The 10,674-nt window shown below is 56.3% G+C and overlaps 1 protein-coding gene across 2 annotated transcripts in view; it reads right to left on the reverse strand.

Moving 5' to 3' along the window:
* Positions 1–4,119: 4,119 nt before the first annotated feature.
* The window catches only part of AGFG2 (ArfGAP with FG repeats 2), a 28,900-nt gene continuing 22,345 nt past the window's right edge, over positions 4,120–10,674 (reverse strand). The window contains exons 7-12 of one of the 2 annotated variants that reach the window (XM_017533596.2): positions 8,182–8,302; positions 7,883–7,965; positions 7,617–7,700; positions 6,595–6,723; positions 6,249–6,334; positions 4,120–5,277 (exon numbers count right to left, since the gene is read on the reverse strand). In XM_017533596.2, coding sequence (XP_017389085.1) covers positions 5,218–5,277; positions 6,249–6,334; positions 6,595–6,723; positions 7,617–7,700; positions 7,883–7,965; positions 8,182–8,302 — 563 coding nt within the window. In that variant the 3' untranslated portion in view covers positions 4,120–5,217. The remainder of the gene's footprint in view (positions 5,278–6,248; positions 6,335–6,594; positions 6,724–7,616; positions 7,701–7,882; positions 7,966–8,181; positions 8,303–10,674) is intronic. The other variant, XM_037740303.1, reaches the window with a different exon arrangement.

A 10,674-nucleotide genomic window follows, 5' to 3' on the forward strand; every position in this document is an offset into this window, starting at 1 on the left:
ACGCGGCCGGTCTGTGCGCAAGTGGCCGCAGAACCGGACGTCGGCCAGGCAGGCCCAGGGCAGCGACGGGCTGAGGGGCACGGCGGCCTATTGGGACTCCGGGCTCGCTCCGGGGCCACCGCCTGCGGGCTTCATCCAGGCTCGAAGGCAATAAAGTAGCCACAGGAAGGGTAGAGATGGCTGTGTCTCCCGTCCTGGGCGCGGGGAGAGGCCTGTAGGGGTGGGGCTGAAGTGGCGAACCCTGTGGACTGGGAGCAGCAGCTAGGCAGGCTGCCATCCGTCTTGATGCCCAGCGTCTCTCCCGGGCTCCCTACTGGAAGTTTGGGGCACGGGCTCTGCACATAGCTGGTGTCCTGGTGGTTACTGCCCGTGGCCTGGACCCACCACTACGGAACCCCCACTCCACGAGGCTAAACCTCAGGTGCCCTAGTGCTGGAATTTGAGTAGGGAAGTCCAGGAGAGGAGGCTTCAACCCCGAGACTGAGCCTTTATAGGGTTAGGGAGCGTGGGGGCATCTCTGCAAATTAGCCGACTGCAGCAGGGACGTCGGGGCAACCGAGAAAGCCTCAGTGTGAGGCCAGTGTGACTGGATTTGTGGCAGCAGTGGTGGCGTGGGCAATTAGAGGGTGGCATAGCAGGGCCCCCATGCAGCAGGGGCCTCCGTGCAACCTGCTGGCTCTTGCTGCACCTACCTTGGTCTATAGGTATCCTTCCCTCATGTACCCCCTTCCCATCGAGGAGTGGTCTTGTGCCCTTCCAAGTAACCCTAGTAGCCACCGTGACTGAGCACTGCATGGGATTATCTCTGAGCTGGAGATTCAGTTTCTTGAAGGTTTGGGGTGATAGGTGTCTTGGAATAAGCTTAAGGGGTAATCCCTGTGCACAGACCATACCCGCTGGAACCCAGTCAAATGGCCGCTGAACGAGACCTCAGAGGAAGAGGCCATCTCTCAGACCCCCTCAGACTACCCCATTTCTCTGGGCCCCTCCTCACCACCAAATGCTCTGCCCAAAAATGCCACCCTGGGACCACCTGAAGGCTCTGACCGTGGACTTCCTGGTGGAGGCACCCTTTCCTTCTTGGAAAAATTGCGATTGGGCTGGGGATTGGACATTGTTGCACTCAGTTCTGATCCAAGGACCACTGACCCCCAGTGGGATGGGGGTGAAGGTGCACAGGATAAACCAGCAGGTGACCTGGTAGGATCTTAGAGGACCCTGGGATATCACCCAAGGTGAGTAAGGTGCCTAAAGGAGGAAGCTGAGAGTCAGGGAAGAGAGACCAACGTGCAGCCCCAGTAAAGATGGCATTCAGGGAGGAGCTCCCCCAGGGAAGGGGCAAGATGGGACAAAGACACAAGAGAACAGAAGCAAGGACCCAGACCTAGTCCAAGGGCCAGGGCAGCCTGAGCAGGGTGGGCAGGGCTTCCTACCATGCTTCTTGCCTCCTGGGGAAGGGACCCTGTGTGTGTGGGAATACAGGAGACGAGTGCTTTGTGCATGGAGCTGGGATCCTGGCACACCTTTTCCAAGGTCACATTGAGAGGGAGACGTAGGGAACCAACCAGCACCCAGTCAGCAGGTAGGTGGGACCCAGAGCCTACTCCAGGTGAACCTGGTCAGCCAAAGCCCCACCGGGGTGCAGAAGAGGCTCGAAGTTCAGGTGGTGCGGGGTGGTGGGGGGCATGGGATGGGGCTTGGCTACCGCCCAGTGGTGGATGTTAGCCACGGAGAGGCAGTGGCTCTGTAAGTGGCCACCAAAACCGGGCTGTGTTCAAGGCCATAGCCCCAAGTGGCCAAGGGCCTTGATACAGGCACGATGTACATACAAAGGGGCAGGGACACAAATGACATCACGTGCATACCCCTCCCCCTCCCAGTTTTGCTGCTGCCTCAAGGAGCAGGCCACCGAAGGGCCCCTGTCCTTGCTGCACTCCCAGCCCGGGAGCCTTTTTGACTCCCCAAAGCTTGAAGCTACCCGAGGATCTCTTTATAGCTTGCCCTTCCTAGTCCTCATCAACCAAGTCTGCCTGCAGCACCCTTCCTTGTAAAATCACAGCTGCTGTGACAGCATCCAGCTCCAAACCACTGTGTCATTGAACCTTGGGTGCTGGGTGTGCACAGGTAGGAAAGGCACGGATCTGAGGGCCGGGTAAGCCTCAGGGGTGGGTGCTGATCAGTGTCAGGTGATCAGTGCCTGGTGACTGGGCCCGCTGAGTTCCAGGACAAGCCCGGACTGACGCAACTGGCCTACATCAGTTGCCCTGGCAACATGCTGCCCTCTGCAGCCCTATACCCCGACAAGATTTATTTCAGCCGGTAGCTCTGTTAACTTGAGTGACTCCCCAGGGACAGAAAGTGGCAGAATCTCAGCTCTGCCTCTCCCAACCTGAGGGGTCCACCTTTCATCCCTGTTAGGGACAGGTCACTGTGTTCTCTGCCCCTATGGAGGAATGTCATGGGGTTGGGGGGATTCATGGGGGAAACAAGACTTCCAGCGTGCCCCTCCCTCCCCAGTCGGAGCCCTTGCTCCTCTCTGGAAGGCGATGCAGGGACAGAGCCACACATTCAGCCCCTACCCTTAGCCCTGCTCCCATCCTCTGGCCTGCGGGTCTGACCTGCAAGCTCCAACGTGGAGACCCCTGGGGGCTGGCTCCTGCTTCCTCACCTGGGGCCATGCTAGATGACTGCTGTCTGCAGAGCATGGTCCCTGAGTTGGCCAGAAGTCCGGTGTGAGCCTAGGCGAGTCACTCCAGCCCTGTGGTATGTATGGTGGGCTTGAATTTGCAGTTACTGGGCAATGATTTCTACCTTTCCTATCAGGCCAGGGCTTCTCCATTCTTTGCTACTCTCCAGGAGAGGCAGCTCATTGGAGGGCTGGAGCTTGAGGTGCTGGGCTGTCCCCAGCCAAGGAGGGCAGCTCCTAGTGTCAGCCTGTGCTCAGGGAAACCTGGGCCTCAGGCTGACCTGGTGTAACTTCTGACTGGCCATCTAGCTCTGGCCAGCGAGCAGGCTGGAGTCTTTGTGGGACAGAGGGAAGGGAATCTGCAGGGCGGACCCGGAACTGGACCCAGACAGCGAGGAGATGCTGGGAGCCAGCATGGGTGATGGAAACGGGCAGGCCCTTCGGTTCGGCCTCAGTTCCAAACCTCAGTGTTCCTGGCATAAGGGTAGATTGACGGAAGCAGGGGGGAAAGAACAGAAAGGCTCCTCCTAACACACCACAACAGATTTCAGCTTCCCTCCCTCCTGCTCTAAGCAGAAAGAACTGGTAAGAGGATGAGGTAGAGGTACACAGAGATACTAATCTAGGGTGGCAGAGAAGGGGAAGAGCTGGAACACACAAAGGCCAGAAAGCGAAGTATGGTGGGAGACCCAGGGACCACCCAGGAGACCGAAGGAGGGCAGAGGCTAGGAGAAGAATAGGAACAGACAGGCCGGGTGCTGATTCTCAGAAAAGACAGGGAGGCCAAGGCCGGCCCTGCAAATAGCAGCAGCTAGAGGTATTTCCTGAAAAATCTGCAAAGTAAATACACTGATTACCCAATTCCCACATCTCCTTGCTGCCCTCATTCCGTAGAAGACCCAAACCCCAAGAATGAATGGCCATGGGGCCAGGGCAATGGTGGAAAGGGAGGGGCCTCTCCTGGCCTTGGGCCAAACAGCAAGGTGGCCTCTGCCCAGCCAGGTGAGGTATTTGCCACCCACCCCTGACCAGATCTGTCTTGTCACCACACAAATAGCCCAGGCACCATGGCTGTTGCCACAACATCCTCAGGTGGAAAGAGCCCGGGGCAGAGATATGTCCCAGGCCCAGGAGGGGTCTACTTCCACTTCCACACTGGCACCAACCTCCTTCACCCACCCCGGCCCCAGAGGGCACTCCTGCTCACATCAAACTCCAGTCCCCGGCAGTGGCAGCCCCTCTCCTGCCACGCTTCTTCCCATTGCTAATGCAGGACTCTGGTCCAGACAGGGACAGGTTCTGCCCTGTCTCTGGTCAATGGCAGCGACCTCACTGGCCCAGGCAGTCCAGCCCAGCAGAGCCAGGTCAAGGATCTGTCATGTTGACTGACCTGCAGCCCCTCAAACTGGCCGGAAGCAAAACCATGAGAGCCATTTTCTCTTTCGTTCAAATGCAGTTCTTTTCCAACATTACCTGCAATGAGCTTTGGTGCAGAGATCTGGGGACAGAGGAGGCACGTGGAGAAAAACATAAAAGACCAGGCAATTGCACAAAGCCTTTCCCTGGAAAACCCAGGCTCTGGGGTTGATGCGGGCCAGGACACGTGGCTGCCCCCCTCCAGCCATGGAACTCTGACTTTGATGGTCGAGGCACAGATGGGGATTCATCCCATTCCCCACATACGAGAGCTGTCTGGGAGAGGGAGATCGGCTGGGTGTGTATATGTATGTATGTGCATATAGATAGATCTATTTATATATAATAGGCTATATTAGAAAATCTTCTCTATATATAAATATAAAACACTGGTATCCAAACATGACACCAACGACTAACTAAAGTGCTTGACAGGACTGCCAGGCCTGGGTGAGTTCGAAGGTAAACTGCTCATCCCGGGCGCCCAGGATGAGGGAGGGGTGCTGGGGAAGCAAAACAATGGGGGACCCCTTCAGTAAGGGGTGGGGGCAGGAGGAAAGGGTGTGCTGGCCAAGCTGGGCCACCAAGAGCACTTGGGCCACCCAGGCCTTCTGGGTCTCAGGACTGTCTGGTCACTGCCCCATCAATACTGTGCCTCGTCTTTCCCCCACCCTCCCCACTGAGCTCCCGTCCAGGAGGAGCACAGCTGGGCCGAGGGGAGAGCTGTTCCCACAGGGGAAGGCTGGCCAGTCTGTGTCCACAACGTCTTCTGCCCACGGGGCTGGGAGCAGGGGAGCACAGTGCTTTGAGGGCAGGGGAGGAGGAGGGCTACTCTAACTGATCTTTTGAAAAAAATCCCCCCATCACTCCTCCAGGCCAGACCCTGCCCCCACTCCTCCTGGGCTTCCTGCTTGGGTAGGGGTGGGAGAAGGGAGGGGCAGAGGCCTTGTGGAATCTAAGGGCAGCTACCTTTCACCTGCAGGCCCCAAGCAAAGCATTAGCACCTCCATTATCCCCAAGGCCCACAGAAACGCCCACAGGCAAATGGTCAAGAGAGCTCTAGGGAGCAGAGGGACCCCAGAAGGCAGGGAAGACGCCCCCTAAAAAACACAGTGCTACAAGAAGGGGTTGGTGGTTGGAGGCTTGGAGGCGAATGGGCTGGATGAGGGTCCAGTCTGGAAAGAAAGAACAACACATTTTCCGGTTAGGGGAGAAGAGTTGGAAGCCAAGAAGAAAGGCAGCCAGGAGTCTTTTCTCTTAAAAAATCGCTGTGCTGAGGGCAGTGGGAAAGTGTGAGAGAAGAGGCCAGGGATGGTGGCTCACCTGTAATCCCAGCACTTTGGGAGACTGAGGCAGGCTGATCACCTGAGGTCAGGAGTTCAAGACCAGCCTGGCCAACATGGGAAAATCCCATCTCTACTAAAAATGTAAAAATTAGCTGGGTGTGGTGGTGCACACCTGTAGTCCCTGCTACTCAGGAGGCTGAGGCAGGAGAACTGCCTAAACCCAGGAGGGGGAGGTTGCAATGAGCCAAAATCAGGCCACTGAACTGTTGCCTGGGAGACAGAGCAAGACTGTCAAAAAAAAAAAAAAAAAAAGGAAAGGGAGGGAGAAGGGAGCCAAAGGCAGGGCTGGAATGGCATGGGAGATGCCACTACCCAAAAGAGCTAAGGACCGGCCGGATGCAGTGGCTCATGCCTGCAATCCCAGCACTTTGGGAGGCTGAGGGGGGAGGATCATGAGGACAGGTGTTCAAGACCAGCCTGACCAACATGGTGAAACCCTGTCTCTACTAAAAATACAAAAATTAGCTGGGTGTGGTGGTGCACGCATGTAATCCCAGCTACTCAGGAGGCTGAGGCAGGAAAATCACTTGAACCTAGGAGGCGGATGTTGCAGTGGGCCGAGATTGTGTCACTGTACTCCAGCCTGGCAACAGAGTGAGACTCTTGTCTCAAAAAAAAAAAAAAAAAAAAAAAAAAAAAAAAAAAAAAAGCTGAGGCCTAAGCTCAGCCCTGGCTTGCAACACAGACTTACATGAGGAAGGGGCAGGGTGGGGGGCACCTCACATCAGCCTCTTTTGGAAGGACTGTCCCAGAGGGAAAGCCCACGCCCCACACCACAGCACCCCTGCTGAGGCACTCACCATGAAGGGGTTGGTGGACATCCCAGCTGGCTGGCTCAGTGGCCTCTGCCCCAACTTGGCTGATCCTAAGTCCCCGAAGGAAGAGCCTGGGGGGCCAAAAGCAGTAACACAGCTGACACCAGCCTGCTTTCCTGCAGGCGGACAGCAAGGGGGCCTTGCTAATAAATTTCAGGAGTAAAGGAACCGAGCACTGGTAGTTCTCCAGGCGAGTCTGGTGTTTCTCTGGTCCCCGCCCCCTGCTGGTCAGAAAGAGCACTGCAAGGGCTCTGATGAGGTCAAAGGGACCACTGATCTCTATGCAGAGAGGGGATGGGGTGAAAGGGGCCTGTACCTCTGCAACTCTCACCATTCTGCTGCTGAGTCAGCGGGGTCTGCGGGGGGAACAGCGGTGCTGGGAAGGAGCTGGCAAAGGCCCCGGTGGGTGGCATCGCCTGGGGGAAGCCAGGTCCAGCACTGCTCATCCCAAAGCTAGGCCCTATGGAATGAGAGACAGGTGGCTCAGGCAAACTTCTGGAAGGTGGACTGGAGAACTGTTTTTCCTAAGTCCCTCCAAGATGGGAAAATGGGATATAGTTTTCCCCTGACAGGAGGTACCCAGAGGAAATACCCTTAACCAGCCATGGAACTCTTTTGCTTCTCACACCACCAAACGACCCTGCCCTCTCCCTGCTCTGTGGGCACATGGGGCACAGTGGTTCCAGGAACGGGCGTGGTACAGGACTGGGCCAGCCTCCCACTACCTGCTAAACTGCAAAAATGGCGCAAACTTCTAATGCTGTCAATGTCTCAGTTTTCTCATCTCTAAAATGGGGACAGTCCATCTCCTAGGGCTGCTGTGAAGATTAAATCAGGGCCATGAAGCCCTCAGCAGCGGGGCCACCACACAGCTCTGCTGTGCTCGCTCTTATTCCTCTCTCTCTGGCCGTGAGGTTTCTGCCAGCACGAGGCTGCAGGGAGAGCGGCAGAGGCTGGGGAGGGCCAGGGTGAAAGAGCCTGGAGCTGATGGAAGCCAGGAACCACGTGAACGTTTCAGGTGGCTTAAGCTTCAGGGCACAAAAGGGACTGAGGATGGGTGCCTGAAGGGACACTGCTGAGGGCTGGAGAGAGGAGATTCATTGCCACTATTGGTCAACTTTAAAACAGTCTTCAATGCCATCTCCGGTGAGTAGCTGTCTGTGTGCTTCTAATTCTAAAATCTGGCTCTGTGACCTGCGTGCTCGGGGGCCTGGCACCATGTGGGCTGGGGAAGGACCATGCTGTCTGCTTCTCCCGACAGCATGAGACAAGGGGTTAAGGGAGAGGCTGCAGGGCAGTGTGCACCCTGGGAGTCTCAGGTGGTCAGGGCAAGGGACCGTGCTGGAGGCTTACCTGGTGCCAAGCCGTTGGGCTGGAACGGGTTGGTAGAAGGCAGCGGGGGCTGCGTGGTGGGGGCTGCGAAAGGGTTGGTGAAGCCTGCCCAAGTGGAATGGGGAGTGGCGGGACAGAGAGATGGTTATTTTTTTTTTTTCTCATGTGCTTCATCCTGTGATGCCTGAGCATTCCTCTTAATCTCTCCCTTTCCCGCCCAGTCCAGAGTCCCCAGGCTCCTCTTGGTCTCAGGTCCCCTCCCCTGGAACTCTACAGACAGGACTCACCTCCAAAGGCCAGCCCTGTGCTACCGTTGCTGCCTGTCGTGGCAGACTGGAGCGGGGTGACCTGGCCAGCCATCCCGAAGAGGCTGCAACACAGAGAGAGCAGTCATGCCCAGGTGCCAGGGCCGAGCAAACCTGAGCGAGGAGCCAGGAGACCCCAACCCACCCTGCTCTCCAGGTTGACCAAGGAAGGGGAGGAGAGCGGAGAGTGGCCAGGAGATGCCAGTGGGGCTGGGAGGGGCAAGGCCAGACTTCAGGCAGCTCTCCTGCCCTAAGGCAGACTGCCTGATGTCCGTACCTACCTGCTAGGAACACTTGCAGCTGGCATTCCAGGTCCCAGGAAGCTGCCCACATCTGCGAGGGTGTTTGGCTGACTGGCGGGTGCCAGGGGAGCGGCGCCGAACAGAGTCCCCTGGTTGCTCCCTGGGTAGTCATGGGAAATACAACAGGAAGGGCTGAGACAGGGAGGGAGGGGCAGGAGAGGAGATGCAGGTGGTGGTGGTGGAGAAGTGGAGTTGTGGCATGACAAGCACCCGCTAGCTTCCCTGAGCCAACCCATTTTCCCAGGGACCTCCCAATTCAAGAGGTCTTGTCTCCCACAGAGAGTTCTGGGCAAGGTGACAGCCCAGCCCTTCTGCGTGTCCCTGTGCTCAAAGCTGCGCTGCAGAGAGGAGAGCAGCTCGTCCTCGGGTCAGGCTGTCCTCCTCCTGCTCCAGTCTGCCTTTCATGTCCCACTTTTCCCTCAAGAGATGGAAAAGCCTGTTCTTTCTTCAACCCGCATTTCTATCTATCAGAACGTGGCAGGGAGGGGCAGGCAGAGGCGCCATGGAGGACAGCAAGTCCCATCACACTCAGGAGGCTCCTGGCCTGCGCAGCCTCCAGCCTTCAGCACTGTCCCTTCCCCATTCAGCCACCTCCTCTCGGGAGGCCACCCTGATGCCCTGAGCCTGGACACACTGCTCAGAGGGCCAGCCCTGCTGCCAGGTTCTCCAGCCTTCCCTCCTCTTCACAGCCAAAAAGAAAAAGCACAGAGGGCAAGGCCCACATGGAAATCTTACAAAACAGCTGAGGGCCAAGAGTCCAGAAAATTCCAAGCAATCTTGTCTCAGGGGAAGACACCCAGTCCCTGTCATTTTAAGAAAGCCTCCTCTCTGCACATCAAAGTCTCCTCTCTATCTTGGGACCCTGTTGACCATTCTGGACTGCTGTGAATGTAAAAGGAGAGCCCAGATGGAAAAATGCTTTATTGGCCAGACACAGTGGCTCACACCTGGAATCCTAGCACTTTCAGAGGCTGAGGTGAGCAGACTGAGGTCAGGAGTTCAAGACCAGCCTGGTCAACATGGTGAAACCCTCTCTCTACTAAAAATACAAAAATTAGCCGGGCATGGTGATGGGCACCTGTAATCCTAGCTACTTGGGAGGCTAAGGCAGAAGAATTGCTTGAACCTGGGAGGCAGAGGTTGCAGTGAGCTGAGATCAAGCCATTGCACTCCACCATGGGCAACAAGGGTGAAACTCCGTCTCAAAAAAAAGTGGGGGAGAGAGAATCTACCACGTGCCAGGCACTATGCATAAATAACAGTAATCCAGGCCCTAAGTTGGAGAAGCTGAGAATCTAGCATGGGAGCTTAGGTGCCCAGTGCCTACCTGCTGCCAGGTCCCAAAGCCCCACTCCCTCTGACTGTCAGCACTTGTAAGACAGTGCTCCCCTTTCCACCTCTTTCCTAAATGCCTGGGCTTTCTAGATGAACAAGTGCTGGCTGCCAGCTTCCTCCTGGGCAAGGCTACAATGCCACTATGTATACTTGGTCATCAATCCTTTCTAATCCACAGGATGTAAGTCAGGCTCGAAAGCCAGATGGGTGGGGCTGGGGCCAGTGGCTCATGCCTGCAATCCTGGCACTTTCGGAGGCTGAGGCAAACAGATTGCTTGAAATCAGGAGTTCAAGAACAGCCTGGCCAACATGGCAAAACCCTGTCTCTACTTAAAAGCACGAAAATCAGCACATGCCTGTAATCCCAGGTAATCGGGAGGCTGAGGCACCAGAATCACTTGAACCTAGAAGAGGGAGATTGCAGTGAGCCAAGATCAAGCCACTGCACTCCAGCCTGGGCAACAGAGCAAGACTGAAAAAAAGCCAGCAGTGTGGTATTGAATCTTCTACTGACTCTCCCTACCAAGGCCTTTCCTTGCTTGCCTGCCTCTGAGTATGGTGTGTGGAATTTCCACGCGCACACGGCGCCCTCTCCTCAGATGGCTGACTTTTCGTACTGCTGTGGTCCTTCAAGTTCCAGGAGTTTCCCCTAGTGAGAACCAGGCTGGGAAGAGAGGCCTCTCCTCCAAGGCTGCAAGCCATGCTGTTTCTGTTTGTGGACACTAGGGGGCAGAACCGTCCCTAGCCCAGGCGACATTGGCCCTTTGCACAGAGGTTGCATTCTCACAAAGGAGGCGGTGGACCAAGGAACACCTGCGCTCCTGTTTGCTTCTCATTTCATGCACTTTTTTGTTGCTGTTGAGACAGGGTCTCATTCCGGTTGCTGAGGCTGGAGTGCAGTGGTGCGATCTCGGCTCGCTGCAGCCTTGACCTTCAGGGCTCAGCTGATTCTCCTACCTCAGCCTCCTGAGTAGCCGGGACTACAGGCTCACACTATCATGCCTAGCTAATTATTTGTATTTTGGGTAGAGATGAGGTTTTGCTATGTTGCCCAGGCTTGTCTCGAACTTGTGAGCTCAAGTGATCTGCCTGCCTCAGCCTCCCAAAGTAATGGGATTACAGGCATGAGCCACCACA

This window comes from Cebus imitator, unplaced genomic scaffold, assembly GCF_001604975.1.
Source record: "Cebus imitator isolate Cc_AM_T3 unplaced genomic scaffold, Cebus_imitator-1.0 Scaffold82, whole genome shotgun sequence".
In the NCBI taxonomy this organism is placed as follows: domain Eukaryota; kingdom Metazoa; phylum Chordata; class Mammalia; order Primates; family Cebidae; genus Cebus; species Cebus imitator.